The sequence below is a fragment of the Lepus europaeus genome, chromosome 5, assembly GCF_033115175.1.
Source record: "Lepus europaeus isolate LE1 chromosome 5, mLepTim1.pri, whole genome shotgun sequence".
NCBI classification, from domain to species: Eukaryota; Metazoa; Chordata; class Mammalia; order Lagomorpha; family Leporidae; genus Lepus; species Lepus europaeus.
This window is the reverse complement of record NC_084831.1, coordinates 18,961,562-18,985,482: the sequence shown is the minus strand read 5'-3', so window position 1 is coordinate 18,985,482 and position 23,921 is coordinate 18,961,562. Positions and strand designations below refer to the sequence as shown.

General features: G+C 59.0%; 1 protein-coding gene across 1 annotated transcript in view; it reads right to left on the bottom strand.

Annotated features, from left to right (window-relative positions):
- MAN1C1 (mannosidase alpha class 1C member 1) overlaps window positions 1-23,921 on the bottom strand; it is a 140,836-nt gene that overhangs the window by 29,354 nt on the left and 87,561 nt on the right. Inside the window, exon 3 of the mRNA XM_062190662.1 lies at window positions 608-723. Coding sequence (XP_062046646.1) covers window positions 608-723 — 116 coding nt within the window. The remainder of the gene's footprint in view (window positions 1-607; window positions 724-23,921) is intronic.

Here is a 23,921-nt window from a genome sequence, read left to right as displayed (position 1 = left end):
GGCGCTCCGGGCCCCTGGGCAGCTCCCCGATGCCCACTTCCTGTCCAGAGGCAGCGGGGTCGGGGTGGGGATTCACGAGGCTGCTCCTTCCTCCTCCTGCCTCTGCTTCCTCCAATTCAGTGAAGAAGGAGGGAATGGGTGGGAGGATTCTAAGTTCCCTGCCCCCACCCCCCAGGTCACCAGAGGCCCTGACCAGCCTCGGGACACTCCAGGTGACCATGACCATGATGGCAACTCCAAGCTACAGCTGTATCAGACTTCACAGTGTCACACATGGCCTTTAAACCCTCCACTGTCTTCAATCCGCAGCTCGGCCCACGCCCCTGGCACTGCTGTCACTGTCACTCCTGTCTTAGAGTTGTGTGAGGGGCTGCCCTGGGGGTGGGCAGTGTGCCCAGGAGGAGGCCGGGCAGGGGTGTCCCCACGTCAAGGCTGGCGTTAAGGTGGGGGATGAAGCATGGACCACGCAGCGTGATTCTGGGACAGGTCGGCTGTGCAGCCTGAGGCGAGAGCCTCCATGGCTCTGGGTTCCAGGGTTCTCAGGGGCAGCCAGCACTGACCTCTTGGGCCGCTTTTGGCCTTGACACCCAGAGGGTCTTGGACTCACCACGTTCAGGTGGAAACTGTCTTCAACCCAGGCCTTGGCCTCCTGGAACTCCTCCTTCAGCTCCATGAGGTAGAGGGTATCCAGGGAGTCAATGATGGTCGCCCCGCTGAGGCCTCCTGCAGGCACAGAGATTCCAAGGTGGCACCCAGGTCACTCCTGGCCTCTCCACCCCCATCTCAACAAGCCCCCAGAGTGCCCGAGCAGGCTCTGGGCAAAGCACGCGCCCCAGGCCTGATCCAGGGCACTCCAACACTACCAGCAAGGGTGAGGCTGGGACCCAGAGGGATGCAAAGACACGGCCGGCGGCGTAGGGATGGGGAGAGACCCAGGTCCCAGGCGGGGCCACCCCAGACCTTGGTTCACTCTCCTGTGGGTCAGGGGACCAGCCAAGCACCCCACTTTTCTCTGAAGTGCCTACAAAAATCCCACCAAATGTGCAAGTCCTCTGACTTCGATTCTGAGACAAAACAAAGATGTTCATAACTATGTCTCCAGGAAGATCCATATTGCAGTCTTGTGGATAATGGGGAAAGTCTGGGGAAAAACGTTCCAATTCTACTTAGAGACAGAAAGAAAAAAGAACAAAACAGGCTGCAAAGAAAAAAGCAGCGTCATTCATCTCTTAAATGCAACCACAAAGGTCAGGGCTGTGGCGTAGCGGGTAAAGCTGCCGTCTGCAGTGCTGGCATCCCATATGGGCGCTGGTTCAAGTCCCAGCTGCTCCACTTCTGGTCCAGCTCCCTGCTAATGGCCTGAGAAGAGCAGCAGAAGATGGTCCAAGCACCACCCATATGGGAGACCTGGATGAAGCTCCTGTATCCTGGCTTCAGCCTGGCCCAGCCCCAGCCATTGTGGCCACTTGGGGAGAGAACCAACAGATGGAAGATCTCTCTCTCTGACTGCCTCTCCCTCTCTTTCTGTGACTCAGGCTCTCAAATAAGTAAATATTAAAAACTCTTGCCATGCAGTGTGAGTGTGCAGACTGAGTCTAACGGGCGTGATCTAGCAGTTACTTTTTTTTTTTTTCTTTTTTTTGACAGGCAGAGTGGACAGTGAGAGAGAGAGAGACAGAGAGAAAGGTCTTCCTTTGCCATTGGTTCACCCTCCAATGGCTGCCGCACTGCGGCCGGTGCACTGCGTTGATCCAAAGGCAGGAGCCAGGTGCTTCTCCTGGTCTCCCATGGGGTGCAGGGCCCAAGCACTTGGGCCATCCTCCACTGCACTCCCTGGCCATAGCAGAGAGCTGGCCTGGAAGAGGGGCAACTGGGACAGAATCCGGTGCCCCGACCAGGACCAGAACCTGGAGTGCCGGCGCCGCAAGGCGGAGGATTAGCCTAGTGAGCCACCGTGCTGGCCCCAGCAGTTACCTCTGAGCACTGCAGGTGCGCTCGCCTCCCCAGTTCATGGGCTTAACCTTATTCCTGCTGAAATAAAAAAGCTTGGGCAAGGATAATATAAAAAGTGCACAATCCAAAAAATGTCATGGTCACTGGCCTTCCGGGACAAAGAGCTATGAGGCCCGGCCTCTGCCCCTGCACCTGCTTGACCTGGGAGTAGCAGCAAACAACAGCTCTCCCCACCCGAACGAGGCAGCAGGGTGGTGAGGAAGCCCTTGCCTTGCACAGCCAGAGCCTGGAGCCTAGAGAACTGTGGAGGAAGAGGGAAGGGACACAGAGATACACCCGGTGCCTTCTGGAGGGCTTCTGGGAAGAGGTGACCGCCTCCCACCACAGAGCTACCAGAGGGACCAGTCCTCGGAGGGACTGGTTCCAGAACTCTGCACGGATACCCAAATCCATGGCTGCGCCAAGTGCCTTACATGAAACGGCAGCGTATCTGCAGGTAACCCAGGCTCTAAATCCTCTCTAGATGACTTATAACACCTAATGTAACATAAATGCTCTACAACAGGTGCTAAGATGGATGCATTCAGGGAGTAACAACAAGGAAAATGTCTGTACACATTTAATACAGACGTAAATTTAAAAAAAGATATTTTGGGGGCTGGTGTTGTGGCCCAGTGGGTTAAGCCGCCACCTGCCACGCCGGCATCCCACGTGAGCAGTGGTTTGAGTCCCAGCTGCTCCACTTCCGATGCAGCTCCCTGCTAATGCACCTGGGAAAGCAGTGGAGGACGGCCCAAGGGCTTGGGGTCCTGCACCCACATGGGAGATCAGGCTCCTGGCTTTTGCAGGTAGAGAGTGAACCAGTGGATGGAAGATCTCTCTCTCCCCCTGCTAATTCTGCCTTTCAAATAAAGAAAGAAAGAAACCTTACACAGAAGGAACCCCCCTCTTCAAGCAGTGCCTGGCTGAGCTGCAGGGGCGGAGGTACAGACGCAGCCCTGAGATGATGGTGACGGTGGCTTCGGCGCCCCGGCTGCAGGGGCTGAGCGCGGCGTCACCAGCCCGCAGACCCCCGCAGAAGCTCCAGGGAGCCCTGACACACGCTCACCCCACCTGAGTCCAGGTGCAGGCTCTGCGGGTCAGCATCTCGCCTCCTTAATTAGCGCTTCCCCAACCGCCCTCCGTGGCATTGACCTTGCCGCAGAGACACTGAGACACTTCCCCACTCTCTGGGCCGGGCAAGGTCTGACAGAAGGCAGGGCCTGGGGAAGAATGGGGCGGCGGGGAGGGAGGGGGGCACAGCTGGAGGAGAGGAGGCTGAAGTTACAGATTTCCCTACAGGGAGGCAGCAAGGGCCCCGGGGTGGGGGTAGGGCTCTGTCCTTGGGCTCCAGTGAATTTCCAGAAAGCCAGCCCCTGCCAGGATCCAGGATTGGGAGGACGCAAGCCCCAAAGTGGCGTGGATCCTTCCCTGAGGGTGTCGGGGCTGAGCAAGGCTGCTGGGAGCATCCTTCTCCTGCCCACGACTCAGGCCAGGGCACCGCGAGGCCGAGCCAAGCCCAGGCTCCGGGGTGCCAGCCGGGAGTGCACACCGTGGCTCTGCGGGGGGATGCTTTCAGGGCCTGGCCGAGTCCTCGAGATCCTGCTGCCTCACCCGTTTATCTCCTAGACAAGGCACCGGGATGAGACCGAGGGAGCACCAGCCCCGCTCGGAGCCAGACACTGCACACGTGGCGGCTGGGTTCTCTGGGAAAACAACCTGGGATCGGACTCCCACCCCACCCCACCCCACCCGCACTGACCACTCCCAGGCTGTGTAAGGTCAGGAGGTGGCCACGGGATCCGGTTTCTGACTCTGGCCCTGGGCTGCCGGTTGTTTTCGCCCCGTGGGCCCCCCTGCCCCTAGGCCCCGCTCCTCGTGACGTCTCTGGGGACAGCTCGGTGGGGCTGACAATGAAGGCAGCTTGCTAAGAGATTTGCTGGCAAGGCCCTGGCACGGCTCCTGGATCCTTGTCTGGGTTTTGCTCCCGTCCCTGCCCCCACCTAGCGTGGTGCTGGGCTGCAGGCCAGCAAGGCACTTAGGGGAGAGCCTTCCATTTGGGCCAGAGGTTACCGAGCGGCCAGGCTGGGCAGGGGCGGAGGCCCTCCCCCGAATTCGCCCCATGTGCCCCCTCGGCTGCCTTGGGGCAGCTCTGCAGCTCTGTCCATAAACAGGCCCATGGCTGCTAGGCAAGGAGCCGATGGGGCTGCGCTGGGTGCCAGGGTGGGATGCAGGCCCAGGGAGGAGAAGGCCCCGGGTTCACATCTCAGTGCAGACCAACAACACAGCTGCTGTAAACATCAAAGTCCTCACTGGGAAAATGAAGTTGAGACCCTGGGCCAGGGCCCTGGGGAGCCGCTGCAGGCTCCTGAGCCGGGCCAGTCTCATCTACACACCTGGCGGAAACACACCTGATAAACCCGCCCGCACCTGCCTGGCAGGCCTGCGTGCTCCACACATCGGTCCACCATTCTTACCCTCACTCACCGGGAACAGCAGCCTGGCCAGGGGGCAGGGAGGGCGGCCGGGTGTGGGAGACTCTCTTGGCCCCTGCCTTTGGGAGGTGGGGGATGCTCCCACTCTGCTGCTCTGACCCCCGGCTCCTGAAGAAAGCTTTCCAAGGCAGCCTCACACGGGGGCTCAGAGAGGCTGGCTTTGGTGTTCGGGAGACGTAAGTTCAAGTCTTGACTCCGTCACGTGCAGCCTTTCAGCGCCTCAGTGTACACATCTGTGTGATGGGGATGACACCAGGCCTCCTGCAGGCGGGTCGGAGTGGTGGATGGGAGGGAGCTGGCTGCGTCTGGGCTGAACACAGTAAACAGAAGTGCCTAGCTCCGGGCAGCCCCTCCACAAGGTCCTTGGGGCCCCCGGCCGGTTCCGCTGCCAGGGCCATAACCGTGCCTGAGTAGGGTGTGCACCCGCCTCCAGGACTGCTCCCCTCTCCTCCTGTATGCTACCATCTGAGCTGTCTTCCTAATGAAGCCAGATCCACAGCCTCCCCACACCGCGGCATGTGCGGCTCCTCTGCCAAGCAAGCTCCCATGGCATCTGGGCATGGCCAGAGCCCACACCCTCTCCCAAGCTCCCAGGATGCCACAGCTAACCTCCTCCTGCCCAGAGGGCGCCAGCAGCACTTCCTCGGGCCTCTGGCTTGGGCAGCCGCGGAAGCCGATGAAAATGCAAGTCACGTGAGCTCAAAACCCTCCCGTGGCTCCCACCTGGCTTGGAGGAAAAGCCCACGTCCTGGTGGTCGCTGGCGGCCGTGCCCTGGCCCTCGGCCCCCTCCTCAGTCGCACTCTGCTCCTTGAGCCCTGCTCCCTCCCTCAGCCCTGACATCAGGGTGCCCTGTTCACAGAACGCCCCCCACGCCCAGCCTTCACCAGCAGAGCCTCACTGCTCTCCGCCTCCAGCTCCCTGGGAGGAATCTGTTCAGTGCCTCCTGTACCTGCATGGAACAACCAGGGGCCGGGAGTCTCTGGAAAGAAAAGGCCCCTGCCGCAAGCTGGGGGAGGCTCGCTCACACCCTCAGTGCCCGGCTGTGGGGCAGGCGCGGGGAGGGGTGCAGGGGTGTGCTGTGGGCCAGGCATGGGGAGGGGTGCAGGGGTGTGCTGTGGGCCAGGCGCAGGAGGGGTACAGGGGTGCCCTGCTGAGCAGCATATTCAGCGACCATGTCCTGGGCAAGGTCAGTCTCAGGGGCTGGTGCTGACAAAGCAGATCGCCCCAGGCTGTGCCCAGGTTGGCCAGGGTGACCAGGGTGCCCACACCGCCCAGCACAGCTCTTTGCCAACAGCATGTTAGTTTCTACGGTGGCACCCACCCAGCTCCCGCAACCTCCTCCTCCCCCACGCTGCCCAGAAGGGAGCCCTCTGCACGCCTGGATGTCACCAACTCAGCCACTCACGAAGTCTGCACGAGACGCTACGTTAGCGGAGGGAGATGGGTCGGGCTGGGCCACGCAAACTCAGCAAAGTTAGAAGGAAAAGCACCACCCATGGCGTGGCCCGCTACCAGTCTCCCCAGAGCCACACACTAATGGCTGCTTTCAAGGCTCCATGAGACTTTCCCCAATTTGTGAAGAAACAACACATAGGGCTGGTGTAGTGGGCTAAACCTCTGCCAGCAGTGCCGGCATCCCATGTGGGCGCCGGTTCAGGTCCTGGCTGCTCCACTTTCTATCCAGCTCTCTGCTGTGGCCTGGGCAAGCAGTGGAAGATGGCCAAGTGCTTGGGCTCCTGCATCCACGTGAAAGAACCAGAAAGAGCTCCTGGCTCCTGGCTTCAGCCTGGCCCAGCCCTGGATGTTGTGGCCATTCAGGAAGTGAACCAGTGGATGGAAGATCTTGCTGGCTCATCCTCCTTCTGTGTATCTTTACCTTTAAATTAAAAAAAAATTTTTTTTTTATTATTTGAAAGGCAGAGTTACAGAGAGACAGAGGCAGAGAGAGAGAGAGAGGAATGTCTTCCATCCACTGGTTCACTCCCCAGATGGCCACACTGGCCAGAGCTGTGCCAATCTGAAGCCAAGAGCCAGGAACTTCTTCTGGGTCTCCCATACGGGTGCAGGGGCCCAGGCACTTAGGCCATCTTCCACTGCTTTCCCAGGCCATAGCAGAGAGCTGGATCAGAAGTGGAGCATCTGGGTCTCGAACTGGCGCCCATGTGGGATGCTGGCATTGCAAGTGACAGCTTTACCTGCTACACCACAGCGCCAGCCCCAAAAGAAAGACCAGCACCCATATTTTTCTCAGCTTTTGAATAAACCGACACAGGGACCACATTTCCAAAGATGGCCGCTGTGGTTTCTCCAGACCCCAGCAGGAATGATGCTCCTCCCCTGAACCTGGGCAGCCCTCCCCTCCCTGGCTCCTCCCCTGAACCTGGGCAGCCCTCCCCTCCCTGGCTCCTCCCCTGAACCTGGGCGGCCCTCCCCTCCCTGGCTCCTCCCCTGAACCTGGGCGGCCCTCCCCTCCCTGGCTCCTCCCCTGAACCTGGGCAGCCCATTGGGCCCAAGGACCAGCAGAATGAAGCACACGATGGCGGGCTGGTTCCCAGGCCCAGACCTCAGGAAACCTGGCAGCATGCACTTCCCGCCTCTTGGAAGCAGCAGCCATACTGTGAGGAAGCCCCAGATGGCCCCAGGGAGAAAACAAGCGTCCCACTGATGTCCTGTCTGAGCGTGGGCCACAGCCGGCATCACTTCCAGACACACAGAGGAGACCGCTTCCCGGTGACTGGGCTGCCGGGGCAGCCCCACCTCCAGCCCCTCCCAGCGCAGGGCCGGTCGATCACGGCTGGGCACAGAGGAGCTGGGCTGCTGTGCCCTTTCTGGATTCCTGACCCCCTGAACCCAGGACAGCAATAAAGTGTGTGAGCCGTTAAGTCTCGGAGTCGCCCGTTAGTGCTGTGCTAGATGGGAACGTTCCGCCACCTGCGTTTCCAGGAAGATGAATTAGAGTGACAAGCCTGCTACCCCGCAGTACACCGTGTAACCCAGCACCCTGGTGCCGGGCTCTGGCTGCACTAAGCCGTTTTAGGGGTGGTGACCTTTCCCTTTCTATCTGGGCTGGCTTTTTAATTTTTTTTTTTTTTTTAATTTTGTCCTCTGCAACAGCGGTATTTGCCTTACATTTTCGTCTGCTGGCTGCATCCTGGGTTGTTCTCGGAGGCTGCCTGGTTCCAGGCAAAGGCCACCTGCAGCCTCTGGAAGGAAAGATCTTTCTTTTTCTATTTTTTTTTTTTTAAGATTTTTATTCGTTTATTTGAGAGGTAGAGTTACAGAGAGAGAGAGAGGTTGTCCATCTGCTGGTTCACTCCCCAATTGGCCGCAACAGCCGGAACTGCGCCAATCCGAAGCCAGGAGCCAGGAGCTTCTTCCAGGTCTCCTATGTGGGTGCAGGGGCCCTAGGACTTGGGCCTTTTTCTGCTGCTTTCCCAGGCCATAGCAGAGAGCTGGATTGAAGAGGAGCAGCTGGGACTAGAACCTGTGCCCATATGGGATGCCTACACTGCAGGCAGAGGCTTAGCCCACCACGATACAGTGCCGGCCCCAGAAAGATATTTCTTAAGAGCCATGCCCGTGACCCACCAGAAAGTTCCTGGTAGGGGCTGATTAAGGAAAGATCCGCCCACATCCCTGTCCTGTTTCAGAGCCCTCAAGCCCCCTACCCACCCACCCCCGCCTTCCCTGTTCTCCACATCCAAACTCGCAGGCACAGCATGTGGAGCTTCGGGCCAGGCCTTGGCAACCCCTCCAGCCTCACGGCCCCACTGCCCCTGCCCTGTGATGCTGCACCCACATCGAACCCAGGCTGCCTGCTGGCACGGGCCCCTCTGCCCAGACACCTCCTGTGCTCCAAGTTCACGAGGGCAAAACTGAATCCTCAACAGAACAGGATCGAGAAGTGGGACCTCTAATTGGTGCTCAGGTGGGAGGGCTGTGTGTGCCCCCAGGGATGGACAAGTTCCAGCCCCTTCCCTCCTGTGCCCAGGCCCTCTCCTGCCCTCTGCCTCCCGCCAGCGGTGACACAGCAGCACGGACCCTGGCTCCATGAGGCCCCTTGAGCTGGGACTTCCCGGTCAGAGACGTTTTGTGCATCACAGGGGCCCCGTGGCGGGGGTTCCGGGACAGCAGCACAACATGCAGACACTGCTGTGAAAACGCCCTCTCGTCCTGGCCTCCGCTCACGCATTGAGCGTTCTCCCCAGGCATCCCAGGTCTCCAAGCAAAGCGGAGGCCTCCCTGCCCTGCCCTGGTCCAGTGCCCCTCATTGCAGCCCTGCTCGCACTGTGTGCAGCACCTCTGCTCCGAGCTTGGGAACACTCGGGGACAACAGTGCCGGCAGCTGTCCCCAGGCTGGGCACAAGGCAGGCAAGAGCAGGTGGCTGATGGATGACTGAGTGACCGCGGCAGAGGCCAGTGGTACTTTCTCGGGGACCACCTGACACCTGACAAGGCCTCTGGGCCCCAGAGAAGACACAGCATGCATGGCGGCAGCCAGAACTGGCAGGCACAGACGCCAGGGTCCTGGGGAAGCCAGCGGCTCCCTCCACCGTCCCCAGCCATGCCAGGCTTTGCTGCCCCGGCCGGCTGGAGGACATCAGCCCCGGCCGGCTGCCGGATGAGGCCGGATACGGCTCTCTGTGGGAAAACAGGACGTGTGGAAGGCTCGTTTCATTTGTTGGCTCTGAAGCCTGAGCTGAGGGTGCTGTGTGACCTGGAAATCCGGGGTGCAAGCTCCCACTGACGGTGCCACAAAGCAAGCTCTGCACTGTTTTCTCGAGACGACTCCGGGGGAAGGAAAGGGGCAGGTGGAGCAACCAGAGCCCGGAACGCTGCAACGGTGTCTCCAAACTCACATGGCGGCTCAGGGCAGAAGTGGAACCAAAACCCCCTCTGTACCCATGACCCTGCGGCTTCCTGTGAGGCAGCTTCCGCAGGGCACAGTGCGTGGGTTCCAGTCCCAGCCGAGTCCCTTCCTAGCTGTGTGACCCTGGACAACTCACTTGACCACTCTGGGACTCAGTGCAATGGGGTGATGAGGTCTCCCTGGCAGAGCGCTGTGGGGATGAGTTCAGATGCAAAGACTGACCACCAGGCGCCGCCCAGCACTCAGCAGGCAAGAGAAGGGGACACACCGGGACTCCTAGGCCCAGGTCCAGCAGAGAAAACCACACACGTGGCCCAGCAGGGGACGGTGGTACCACCTCTGCACCAGGCAGGCAGAAGGGTGAGCCCCACGGAGGGCAGGATGGAGCTGGGCAGGGACCGTGCCATTTTAGCGACCCGACATGGCACTGTGGTGCAGCGGGACAGGTCTCTGCTTGGGACGCCCGCATCCCGTCCTGCAGTATCTGGGATCAGTCCCAGCTCTGCTTCCAAGCCAGACTGCTGCGACTGCCCCAGAGTGGCCCAGGTACTTGGGTCCCTGCAACCTACATGGGAGCCCCAGGTGCAGTTCTGGGCTCCTGGCTTCAGTCTGGCCTGGCCCAGGCTGTTGTAGGAAACTTGGGGAGTGACCCAGTGGATGAACGATCTCTCCTTCTCCCTATGTCTGCCTGCCTTTCAAATGCATACATACATAAAAAATGACCTCATGTGATGACGGCGCTCTCCTTGCCACAACGGGGGAAGAGTAAAATCCCAAGCCCCCAGCCACTCATCCCAGCAGACAGCACAACCGGGCTGTGGCTTGGTGGGCTCCGAGGCTGCTCCCTGCCCGAGCAGATCACAGCAACTCCACCCCCGCCCCTGCCATAAACACCCCGTCCCGCCAGCCAGGGCTCTTCCAGGTAACTTGCTTGGGCTTCACAGCGGGCAGGAAACTGAGCTGCCCCCCGGGGTTTTTGGCTGAGCTATGACACCTGCCAGTGGGATTCCTAGACTGGACCCCAGCAGAGGCTTGGACACGTGCACAGGGTCAGGGGCTTGCTCCCGCAGGTGCCCACCTTTTGACACACAGAGAACCAAATCCAAGAAGAGCAGTGGGCTGATGGCCCACAGGAGCGCAGCCTGGAGACGTCAAATGCCAGCCCCTGCAGCCCCCCGCCCAGCCCTCCCTGCTGGGGCCGCTCACCGTGGAATAATCTGTTGTTACCCAGCACCAGTGTGGAAGTAGCTGGTGACACCATGCCCTCCCAGACATGTTTCTGTTTTCTTTCTTTCTTTTTTTTTAATTTGACAGGTAGAGTTATAGACAGTGAGAGAGAGAGAGAGAGAGAGAGAGAGAGAGAGAAAGGTCTTCCTTCCGTTGGTTCACTCCCCAAGTGGCCACCACGGCCAGCGCTGCACCGATCCGAAGCCAGAAGCCAGGTGCTTCCTCCTGGTCTCCCATGCAGGTGCGGGGGTCCAAGCACTTGGGCCATCTTCCACTGCCTTCCCGGGCCACAGCAGAGAGCTCTGTTTTTAAGATATATTTTAGGGGCCAGCACTGTGACATAGCAAGTAAAGCTGCCGCCTGCAGCACCAGCATCCCATGTGGTCGCCAGTTCAAGTCCTGGTTTGAGTCCCGGCTGCTCCACTTCTGATCTAGCTCTCTGCTATGGCCTGGGAAAGCAGCGGATGTCCCAAGTCCTTGGGCCTTGCACTCACGTGGGAGAAGCTCCTGGCTCCTGGCTTCGGATTGGCTGCGAGACAGGGGGAGAAGAGCAGAGGGCAAGGACATGAGGCTGACCACACAGATCCCTGTCCTGGTCTGGTCACTTCCAGATGGGACACAGGGAGGCGGAGCACTGGGATCTGTGCTTCGAGACCCCTGGAAGGCGGCTGGGGTGCAGGTAGGGGTTGGGGAGGGGCAGCTGTTCCCCTGTCCAGGAACAAGGAGAATTCGGTGGCCGGCGGGGTGCTGGAAGCTGCCCCTCTCAGGCCCGGGGGAGCGCCAGCTGCCTCTGCCTGGCCGGAGCCTCCTGGCCCAGGGGTGTGACAGGGTCACAGCGGCATCGTGGGTGTACACTGTGGCCACACAGAGCTATGCATTGATCATGGCCAAACATGGGCTTGGGCCAGCGCCAGGAGGCCCAGATGCAGGGCCCAGATAATAAGATGATGAACGACGAGTACCAGAAAGACAATCAGAGGGCGCCATTCACCCCGAGACACAGAGATGCGGGGACAGCGCCTGGAGAGCCTGGCACGGAGCGCAGCCCCCAACCAGCGTCCTTCCAGCTGCTGGGCTGGCTGGGCTGCAGGGAATGGGTCAAACCCTGAGGCCACAAAGACCCGAGTTGGGATCTGCCAGTTATAGCAGCCTCAGTTTCCTCATCTGTACAATGGGACAACCACACCTCCACCTTGTAGACGACCCCAAGGCCCTGAAAGCGTGCAACACGCTGCTGTACCAGCTGCCCAAGGCTGGCCTTGGCCATGACCGCAGCAATGGCTGACAGCCGCCAAGCCCGAGCGCTGAGCACCCGGCGGGCAGCCCCTCTTTTAAGCCTCACAATTCCCACCCCTGCTCTACAGAAGGGGAGACGGAGGCCCAGAGGATGACGACGACTTCCTGAGGTGGGTGACTGGGGAGCCGGGACTCCACGCCTGCCCCGGGGGCTCCTGGTTTGCTGCTGTATATACACTCCTGGGGACAGCCAGCTCCAGCGGATCCCAGAGTCCCCACGCCAGGGCCTGGCCACGTCTCACACCTGGGGCCGCAGCAGTGCCCCCTCTGGAACAGGTGCTGCCATCTGAGAGCGGCTGGGTGCCTCTCCCTGGAGGCCTGGTACCCTCTGCAGGAGCCTCCCTGTAACACAGGGCCCAGCCTCACACTGCCTCCTCCATGAAGTCTCCCCGTGACCCCCTCAAGGGGTGACACGTCCTCCTGATGCCATCCTGGGTCCCGCGGCTGAGCCCAGGCTGTCTCCCAGGAGCCAGGGTCTGTGCTGGGTCTGTGTCTCTGACAGTGGAGCCCTGGAAGGCAGAGATGCTCCCGCATTCCTCTTTGGTGCCTAGCACAGCACCAGGAACACGGTGGGTTCCCAGTAAGGATAGGCGGAGCTCACCTGAAGGCATAAGAAGGAGGAGCTGAGAGTAGGCGGGGCCAGAGGCCGGCCCAGAGAGACCTGCCTGCTCCATTCCCAGCAGTGAGTGAAGTCTTTGGTCCATAGACTATTCCAGAATCTACCAGAAGCCAGCGCACTGCCTGCCTTTACCTGAAAAGCTACTCGCTCTCATTTTACATTTACATCTCGCTCACCTACTGGGGGAAGCCTTCTGGCACAGGACAGGCGAGGCAGTTACCCTGGCTCCAAGTAGGCTCAGGTCAGATCTGCGTGGCCTGCTCCTAGTGGTGTGACCTCTGGTCAGCTGTGTGGTCCCCACATCCTCCTCTGTGGAATGGGATAACGAACGTCACAGAGGCAACTGACGTCAGCAGGTGCCTGATGAGGTTGGCTTCTTTTCATGCAAATGAGCTGCAGGGGGCGCCCATGAGCGACCTGACTTTTTAGTTGGAAAATCATAAGCTTCTCAAAGCTTTTGGACTCAGCTCTGTGGCTTACAGGCTGTGTGACCACAACCAAGAGGCTCACCCTCTCTGAGCCAGCAGCCAGCCTGTATCTGCCCAAGGGACCAAAGACATCCCCCTCGCAGGTGACAGGCACAGGACTCCTTGAATAAAATCTGGCAAGAAACAGGAGCAGGAGGGGGCAGGGTTGGTGCAGGGAGAGCCCCCTGCCCTGCTCACCCACACCCTGCGTGTGGCAGCCCTGGGCGTGCTTCCTGGGTGAGAACTGCCTCTGTTTTAGATCTCGGGCCAAACCAATTCACTAATGCAGCAAACACGCCCGAGACAGCTCGCTCCGCTTCAGAGGAGACACACAGTTCAATTTCCTAAAGATCGAGCCCCGGCAGCGCTTCCAGGTTTTCCTGGAGAAGTCGTTTCTGGGAACCCAGGGGAGGGGGGCAGCACCCTCGGGTGACCGAGCAATTACAGCCCCCCCCTCCCCCACCAGGGCTTGTCACGCTCAGCAAAGGTTTGCCAGGACGACGGAGAACACGCTGGAAACCTGATGCCGGCAGCAGAACGGGTTTCAGAAATGCATGCCAATCCATTTTTGTCGATCTGCGAAGGCACGGCTCAAGTCAGTAAGACGCCGTCCTGCTTAATCTCGCAGGGCAAGGCCGGCCCACGCCTCTCGGATCATTTCTACATGGTTTCAGGGTAACTTTCAAAAATTGACAGGCAGGCAGGGAGGGACTGTGACGGACAATAAGTGGCTCTCAGAGGGCGAAGGATTTAGTTGACGGAAGATCACCACCCAGACCTCGGCCGTGGTGGCGGTGGGCACCGTGGCGAGGGAGACGGGGGAGACACCAGGATGGCTCGGGCCTGACCTCTGCCCTCGCAGACTCCAGAAAGAAAGAAATTCACAGCAAACCATCAAAACACAAGCCATCAGGACGCCCTGTGGCAGGTGCCGTTAATAGGGTAGGAGACCGGGGGCTGTGGTCAGGGCCAGGCTGTAGCCCTTGGGGACCCAGCTTTGGACTCTGACGTCAACACTCACCAGCTGTGGGACCTCACCCAGGTTCCTGTGTCTCTCCGAGGCCCAGGATCCTGTCTGTAACATGGGATGCTCACCCCACAGGCTCAGGGGCGAAGGAGCTCATTCCCATAAGGTCTTGGTTACAGTGCCTGGAGCAGAGTAAGCCCTCAAAGAACGCCTGCTGAGCCGCTATGCCTGCTGGCAGGAGCCTCAACGGAGACTTCCTCTGGGCCAGGAATGAGGGACAGGGCAAGAGGCACATTCCAGGCAGGGCCCAGCAGGTGAAAGGCCGAGATGAATGTTGGTGAGGGAGGAGCTCGGGGCATGGAGGGAGAGGGTGGGGGAGGCAGCGCTGCTGGCCAAGCTGCAGCCCTCCTGGGAGCATCGTGGATGCAGGGTCAGGGGCCGGCCCCCATGCTGAGGGCAGTGGGGAGCAGCGAGGTGTCAGCAGTGCAGGCCTGCGGGCGGCCCGTGAACTGCAGGCTGACGGAGGTGTGTGGCGAAGGCTCGGACAGCGTGGGGATCCAGACACCTCCCTCACTCTAGAGCCTCATGGTGTACTTGCCCCTGGGTCTCAGGCCACGCGGGCGCTTGTCATGGATGTCTAAGTGACCACCCGACCTGGAGCGCTCGCTCAGGGTCCCCAGCATTGGAGTGGCTGGCTCTGCATCTCCGTGGGGCCCGCGCCAAGCTCTGGCCCGTGGGATGGGGCAACATGCCACTTGGAGCATTGCTCCATTAAAACCACCCGTGGGGTCCTCACAGCCAAGCTGACCTTGGGGGTCACGACTGGAAGGCGATGGCACCTCTGGCACCCTGGGTCCCTGAGTGAGCGGGAGGAACAGAGCCCCCCCCCACCCCGCCCCTGGGGCTCTCCAGGAGCGAGAAATCGCGGTCTGTCATTTCAACCTGCGCAGGTCTCTGGGCTGCCTGATGTGAAGCAGACACACCACCGCCAGGCAGACGACCACCAAGCAGAACGTGCTCGGCTGCGCCCGCCCCTCTCTGAGCCTCAGGCTCTCTCACAGACACCGTGAGAGGGCCCAGGAAGAGGACACACTAGCAGGTGCCGTGCTCCCAGGGCTTGCTGCCTTTGGTGTCCCTGAGAGCAGGAGCAGGGAGAAGCTCCCGGCCAGGGCTCGAGGCCACCAGCACGTCCTGACCCTACCTTGGGCTCTCACTCCAGGCTTTACTTCGGAACCCCTGAGCAAGGAGGCTGGCGCCTGGCTTCCACCTGCTGGGGGCTCCCCTGGGAAGGAGTCGGCCCAGCCTCCCCCTTGTAGCTGGTTCCAGCTTCTCACAGCTCATTAAGGGAAGCTGTGCTCCCTCCCAGAAGACTCCCGCCTGGCTCAGACACGTCAGGGAGACGCCTTACCAAACCCTTGTCCACCTCTACCCAGCCCCCACATGGCCTGGCACAGTGCACAGCACGGAGAACCTGGCCTGGGGCTGTGCCTTCTCAGGGCTCAGGACGGGAGGCCACATGGGCGGTGGACACTCTGTCTGGGCCCCGCACTCCTGCCCAGGACCGTGTGAGGCCCCACAGGGAGTCAGGAGGAAGGCCTGGGTGGCGTGTGATGAGATCGGAGGCCTCTGGCCAGCGGCGACATCCCAGGTCCCTGCTCACTCCCTGGGGCCTGGAGTCAGCGGCTGGTGCTGACACAGCCCTGGCCACCTCCCCTGCTCCGATGCCAGCTGGGCGAGTGAGGAGCCCCTGAATGGCCCACCCTGGATGGTAGCACCCGTCCCCACAGTCCCCACACACACTTCTGCTTGTTCCTGACATTCCCCTGAGCACAGGTGAAAAAAACCTGAGATTTGTAGAAATTCCATGACCGGTGCCTGAGGTCCCTCAGCTGTCCACTAGTGGTCATCTGAGCCGGGCAGCAGAGCCACCGTAATGCCCACGTTTAATAAATCCTACGAGCTAAGACCTAAACCCAGACTTCTATTCCTTTTTTTAAAAAAAAAAAAGATTTATTTATTTATTTGAAAGGCTGTATAGAGAGGCAGAGACAGAGAGAGAGGTCTTCCATGCATTGGTTCACTCCCCCAAATGGCCACAGTGGTCAGAGCTGCGCCAATCTGAAACCAGGAGGCCAGGAGCTTCTTCCAGGTCTCCCACGCGGGTGCAGGGGCCCAAGCACTTGGGCCATCTTCCGCTGCTTTCCCAGGTCACAGCAGAGAGCTGGATTGGAAGTGGAACAGCCGGGACAGGAACCAGCGCCCATATGGGATACAGGCACTGCAGGTGGCGGCTTTACCAGCTGCGCCACAGCACCCGAGAATTTTATTCTTTTTTTTATTTTATTATTTTTTGAATTTTATTTTTTATTTTTATTTTTTGACAGGCAGAGTGGACAATGAGAGAGAGAGAGAGAGAGAGAGACAGAGAGAAAGGTCTTCCTTTTGCCGTTGGTTCACCTTCCAATGGCTGCCGCGGCTGGCGTGCTGCAGCGGGTGCACCTCACTGATCCAAAGGCAGGAGCCAGGTGCTTCTCCTGGTCTCCCATGGGGTGTAGGGCCCAAGCACTTGGGCCATCCTCCACTGCACTCCCTGGCCACAGCAGAGAGCTGGCCTGGAAGAGGGGCAACCTGGACAGAATCCGGCGCCCCGACCGGGACTAGAACCCGGTGTGCCGGCGCCGCAAGGCGGAGGATTAGCCTGTTGAGCCACGGCGCCGGCCAAGAATTTTATTCTTAATCCTAACAGCTCTACAGCATAGGTGGCTATGTTCTCTCCATTTCCTGAAAACAAAGCTGAGGCTCAGAGAGGTTAAGTGACAGCAAATAAGCAGAAATTCTGGCCTGACTGCCCACAGGGTTAGTGCTCTGTCCCTGCACCAGTCACTCCACAGGCGAGACGGCGTCCACCCAGGGAAGGCAGAGCAAGAGGCATGAAGATCCCATCGAGGGGCTGGCGTGTGGCACAGTGGGGTAAGCTGCTGCTCGCAACGCCTACATCTGTATCTGAGCGCCAGCTGGAGACCCAGATGCACGGCTTCCAATCCAGCTCTCTGCTATGGCCTGGGAAGGCAGTGGAAGACGGCCCAAGTGCTTGGGTCCCTGCACCCATGCGGGAGACCTGGACGGAGCTTCTGGTTCTTGGCTCAGCCCTGGCGGTTGTGGTCATTTGGGGAGTGAACCAGTGGATGGGAGAGATACCTGTCTCTGTCTCCCTCTCTATCACTTTTCCTTTCGAATAAATAAATCTTCAAAAAATATTCTCTTTAAAAAACAAAAACTATGCTACAAGCAGAAGGCTTGAGAAGACTGCCCAGAGACCATGGGTACACGGCTGAGATGGGTGGGGTCTGGTGGACCATGCGCACGTGTCTCAGAGTGGGGTGGGGCCTGCCAGCTTCTGTTAGCTCAGGTCCTTGGCTAAACTCTTCCTTGCGAGAGCAGCTAAGGGTTAGGTGACTACGAACCAGGCAGGTGCAGGTGTGGTGGCTCCACCTCCCCCTGGCCCTGGAGGAGGGGCCCTCCCCACTTCAGGTGCAAGAGCCACCTGGCCAGGTAACCTCTCCACCCCACCGCGTTCCAGATGGTCTCAGGTCGCAGGAGAGATCCAAGCAAGCCAGAGAGCGCTGTGCTGAGCTCTTAGAGCTTTTGAGAAAGCAAAGACCTGCAGGAGAGGGGCCGAGGCATCGGCCAACAATGCAGCAGTGTTCAGAGGCAGTCCCCCATCCGAGGGGCCAAGGCCACGGAGCGCCCTGAAAGGCCCTTTGAGATCCAGCCCCAGCCCAGCCGGCGGCTCGCCACCCACCTTCAATTTCATGCCACAGTCACACTGCGTTTAATCTGCCACAGAGTGGAGCCGCCAGGGCTGTGCCTTCTGCCTGACTACCCTCCTTCCTCTGCCTCCCCGAGCCCATCTCCAGCTTCCAGATGGGCCAGCGTCTCCTTAAAAGTCACACAGCTTTGGGCCAGTGCTGTAGCAGAGTGGGCAAAGCTGGCATCCCACACGGGCACCTGTTCGTATCCTGGCTGCTTCACTTTCCATCCAGCTCCCTGCTGATGTGCCTGGGAGAGAAGCGGAAGATGGCCCAAGGGCTTGGGCCCCTGCACCACGTGGGGGACCTGGATGAAGCTCCTGGCTTCAGCCCTAGCCTTTGCAGCCACTTAGGGAGTGAACCAGTGGATAGAAGATCTCTCTCTGTAACTCTTTCAAATAAATAAATCTTGAAAAAAAAAGTCATATACCTTAAACTTCCACTCAAACAAGGTATTAGGAGAACCCCTAATAACTGCCTAGAGGACAAAGTGGGGTGGAGGGGGGATTGGAGAGGGAGAGGGGGACGGGAGAGTGAGGTGGGGTGATGCCAGGACTCATTGCACGCCTCGTCCAGGAGGCCCCGTGAGCCCCTGCGGTCCCTGAACGCTGTGCTCACACGACCACGCCCCTGCACAGAGTGTCCTCTGCCCGTCTGCTCCTGTCTGCCTGGGAAGCCCCGCTCAGGGTCCCCTGATCTGTCAAGCTCCCAGAAGTGGAGTCAGTGGCTCCTTTCTCTGTGTCCCCAGGGTGCTTTAGGGCTTTCCTCCAGGACAAGGACCCTCTGGTGGCCAAGGACACGGCCGACTCCCCTCTGCCTCTCTATAGCATCCAGATCTGGCCTAGAAGGGAATGATCTCAGGGCCGTTGCTGTGGTGTAGCAGGTAAAGCTGCCACCTGTAGCGTCGGCATCCCACATGGGTGCCAGGAGTCCTGGCTGCCCTGCTTTCCATCCAGCTCCCTGTTAACATGCCTGGGAAAGCAGCAGAAGATGGCCCAAGTCCCTGGACTGCTGCCACCCACGTGGGAGACCCAGATGAAGCCCCTGGCTCCTGGCTTTGGCCTGGCCCAGCCCTGGCCATTGCCACCATTTGGGAAGTGAACCAGAGGATGGAAGATGTCTCTCTCTCTTTCTGAAACTTTGCCTTTCAAATAAATCAGTAAATTTTTTTTTCTTAAAAAATGAATGATCCCAAGATGCCCACTTCCCCACTCCCTGCTGGGCCCTCCGCCTGGGTCACAAGAGGAGCAGACCTCATCCTCTGTCCACACCACGTCTGTATGGACCAGAGCTGGTTTTTAATGGTCCTCTGACAAAAGGCAGCTCCCAAGTTCATTTTCCTTGGCTAATTACATTTCCCAATTGAAATGCTTATCTCTGGGCTGGTGTTAAAGACATAATCAGTTTTCAGAATGGATTCAAAAGGGGTGAGAAGCAGGAAAATAATTAAGCCAACTTTGATTGAATCAAATAATTAAGCAGATTAGATCGGCCGCCTCTGAACCGCAGCCCCGGCCGGGCCCGGGGAACGCACGGCTGTGACCTGTCGGAGGGAGATCACTTCTGACGGCCTCAGAGACCAGAGACAGGCGGCACTTCCTCCGAGCCGAGCCCCCCCCCCCCCCCAGTTGGTTAGAGTCCTTCAGCTGAGTGCACAGCAGGGGGTGGGCCCAGCCCGCCTGCTGAGGGAGAAGGCTCTGGGTTAGCAGAAGCAGCTCTGAGCACGGCTGGTGTCCCCTGCTCCAGGGCCGGCCGCACACCCAGGGCCGAGAGGCTGCCGCTGCGGCCCTGATCCCTCACCCTTTGCTGCACGCACACCTGGTATCTGTCGTCCTACCCTGGGCTCAGCCACGTGGCCGACTTCAGCTAATGACAGAACGCAGGTTGGGAGCGTGGGCTGGGAAAAGCACCCGCCTGTTCCACTTGCTGTCTTGCCCCTTTGCCACGTTCCAGTGGAGCAGCGCTGAGTTGGCCGCGTGGTCTCTCTGAGCAGTGGACAGCCTGTGGGGCAGGAAACAAGGTGGTGGGGGCTCCAGTGTGGGAGTGGGCCGTGTGCACTGAGGCCTCACGGGTAGCTCCTCTGGGGTGGGCTTGACCCTGCGTGGGGGGCACTGCCAGTCCACTGCCCAGGGAGAGGGCCCCTGTTGTAGCTCTCTGAGAGCTGGGTGAGCGAGAGGGCTTGGGGATCCCATGGGACAGGCCAGACACCTTCACTTAGCCCAAGGGCCAACTGTCCCACTCCTTCCTGTGTCTCACAGTTTTTGGATGAAATGAGAGAGGGGGTGTTTTCTTGACAGCAGATCTAGGGGTCCTACTGCGCCACGGCTCACTAGGCTAATCCTCTGCCTGCGGGGCTGGCACCCTGGGTTCTAGTCCCGGTTGGGGCGCCAGATTCTATCCTGGTTGCCCCTCTTCCAGGCCAGCTCTCTGCTGTGGCCCGGGAAGGCAGTGGAGGATGGCCCAAGTGCTTGGGCCCTGCACCCGCATGGGAGACCAGGAGAGGCACCTGGCTCCTGGCTTCAGATCAGCGCAGTGCACCGGCCGCAGCACACCAGCCGTAGTGGCCACTTGGGGGGTGAACCAACGGAAAAAGGAAGAACTTTCTGTCTTTCTCTCTCTCACTAACTCTGCCTGTCAAAAAAATTTTTATTCATTTGAAAGTCTGATGAGAGAGAGAGAGAGAGAGAGAGAGAGAGACTATTCCATCTCCTGGCTCACTCCCCAGAAAGCTGCAACAGGTCAAAGCCAGGAGTCAGGAGATTAATCCAGATCTTCCACGTGGGAGTAGCGGCCCAAGCACTTGGGCCATCTTCTGCTGCTTTTCCAGGTGCCTTAGCAGGGAGCTGGATTGGAAGTGGAGCAGCGGGACTCGAACCTGGCCCCGATGGAATGCTGGCATCACAGTCAGCAGTGTCATCCACTATGCGTGACACTGGGAGCAGCCGGGACTCAAACCGGTGCCCATATGGGATGCCGGCACTGCAGGCCACGGCTTTACCTGCTATGCCCCGGCGCTGGCCCCTGACGCCACACCCAATAGGAATGGCGGCCAGCTTCCCCCAGGGCCAGGGCAAACGAGGCTGTCCTCCTGTATGCAGCACTGAGCTGCAAGTCCTAGGCAGGGCATCAGGCAAGGGAGAGACAGAAGCACCCGTGCCGGGAAGACGGGCTGAGGCCGCGTGTCTGCACTGGACCTAGCTTGTGCACAGAGTCTTCAGGCACCTACTACGGCACTCTTAGGGCTCACAGATCGGATTCTTATCTTTCATCAATGAATAGTCTGAAAATGAAAGATAACATTCCGTTTACAATAGATCTGAAAAGAAGAATGTATTGAAGTATACATTTCTTACAGTTGTTATAAGCCTTGTCTGCTGACAACTAGAAAACACTGTGGAGACGAACTAAGGAAGGCCTACCTCGAGGGAGAGACACTCTGCACGGTCACGACGGCCAGGCTCCCCAGACTGACCCACAGTTGCAATGTGATCCCTGCCAGGCGGTGTCCCTGCAGAAGCTGACAAGCTGACCCCAAAATGCAAGGAACCCACAGCAGTGAAATAGTTACGAAAGAACAGAGGTAGAAGACGCACAGTCCCCACTGGAAAAACTGCAAAGCTCCAATAAGCAAAGCAGTGTGGGGGTGTGTCGTGGGGCAGAGGGCTAGGCCGCCACTTTTTTTTTTTTTTTTAAGATTCATTTATTTATTTGAAAGTCAGAGTTACAGAGAGGGAGGGAGGGAGGGAGGGAGGAGGGAGGGAAGAGTGGGGGAAAGAGAGAGAGAGAGAGAGAGAGAGAGAGAGAGGTCTTCCATCCGCTGGTTCACTCCCCAGTTGGCTACAACGGCCGGAGCTGCGCAGATCCAAAGCCAGGACTTGGGCCATCTTCTACTGCTTTCCCAGGCCATAGCTTAGAGCTGGATCGGAAGTGGAGCAGCTGGGTCTTGAACTGGTGCCCATATGGGATGCCGGTGCTTCAGGCCAGGGCGTTAACCCGCTGCGCCACAGTGCCGGCCCTGAGGCCACCACTTCTGATGCTGGCATCCCATATCAGAGCGCTGGTTTGAGTCCTGGCTGCTCCACTTCCAACCCAACTTCCTGCTGATGTTCCCAGGAAGCAGAGGATGATGGCTCAAGGGCTTGGGCCTCTGTCCGCAACGTGAAAGATCCAAATGGAGCTCCTGGCTCCTGGCTTCAGCCTGGCCCAGCCCTGGCCATCGCAGCCATTTGGGGAATGAACCAGAAGATGGAAGATCTATCTCTGTCTCTTCCTCTTTCTCTATAACTCTGATGTTCAAATAAAAATACTTTTAAAAGAACCCAATTGGGCAGTTCCTCAAAAACAGTCCAGCACGACCAGCAACTGCCATAACCGTCACATGACCTTGGCCTCTGTGGCCAAGAGAAACAAACGCACACGCTCACATCAAAGTTGGCCAACGCCGATCCTAGCAGCAGAATAGAGACAGCACAGACGTCCACCCCCGCCAAAGGATAAACCAAACGTGGTGGATCCGCTATGAAACCCTGCTCGGTAACAGAAAGAAATGACGCTCCGGCATGGTTGAACCTTGGCAAAACCACGCTCAGTGAAAGAAGCCAGCCAGGCACAAAAGACCACAGCTTGGAGGGCTGCGTTTCTAGGCCGCGGCCGACACAGGCTAATGTACAGCCGGGGGGGAACAGCTCCGTGGTTGCCTAGCGCTGGCAGCCAGCATGGGAAGTGACGAGTTTTTCTTTTGAGGTGAAGGAGATGTTCCATAATTAGACCGTGACGACGCTTACGCAACTCTGTCCGGGAGAGACAGCTCAGCACACCCACGGCGGGCAACCTTCACGTGGCATAAACTGCGCATCCACAAAAGGACTTTAAAAAGACAGAGAGGTAAAAACATCCCCAGAGACAGGAGCTGTGCAGCAGCCCTCGGCGTCACCGTCTCCAGAGGGGACGAGATGGACGGCACCGCGAGAGACTCCTTCTCCTTCAAGATTAATTAATCGATCTTCAAAGGCGGAGTTACAGAGAGAGGGAGAGACACAGAGAGGTCTTCCATCCTCTGGTTCACTCCCTAGGTGGCTGCAACAGCCAGAAGCCAGGAGCCAGGAGCTCCGAGTCTCCCACGTAGATGGCAGTGGCCCAAGCACTTGGGCCCTCCTCCGCTGCCTTCCCAGACACACCAGCAGGGAGCTGGATCGGAAGTGGAGCAGCCAGGACTCCAACCTGCGTCCATGTGAGACCGCTGGCGTCACAGTCGGTGGCTTTACCTGCTGCACAACGCCGGCCCCCCTAGGAGAGACTTCTTCAAGAGGAAGAAGTTGAGTAGTGCCCAACGATTTGAACTCACGGAGGGGTCAGCTGCACAGCAGGGAGGAGTCCAAGCTCAGCAGCAGCGCCCAAGACAAGGAGTCGCTCCAGAGAAAACCGAGACTTCAGTAGGAAAGGAGGGGATCGGCCAGGAGGCAGCGTGGGTACACAGCTGTCACGCCGTCCAGCACCGGAGGATCACTACGGTGATGACTGTACCGGCAGGAATGGGGACGGGATGTTGTGTGCGGGAATAAAACTAGAGGGAGACCAGGCACATCTGCTGGAACAGCTGTGAAAAAGCAAGTCTGATTCCCCAGGCGCTGGCAGGAATGTGGAGCAAGGAACAGGGAATGGCACGTGCACCCCCAACACGGCGCCAGCCTCTGACAGTCACACACCCGCCGAACACAGGACCCAACGGGGCCCCTCGGGACACACGCTCTCACCAAACCCCGTACACCAATGTTCAAAGCAGCTTCACTTCCAATGGCCCCAAATCAGCAACCACCCCCAAGCCCAGCACCTGGCCAATGGGAAAGGCCAATCGTGGTCCATCCCTGCAATGGAATCCTACTCGGCCAGGAGGCGGAGCAAATACTGAACCATCCGACAACACGCACGACCTGGAGCCACAGCCCGGGGAGACTCCCCGCTGCAGGATTCCAGGTCCCTCCGAGGTTCAAGCCAATCCAGAGTGACAGAAAGCGCAGGGGTCATCCAGGCTGGAAGATGTGAGATGACTCGTAAGGGCAGAGACTCTCAGGGGCAAAACGTGCTCCCTATCTCGATTCCGGTGGTGGTGAAAAGCTTTTCCCAGAATGCACTTGACCTGCACACTTAAAATGGGTACAGCTTATTGCATTTAACTACA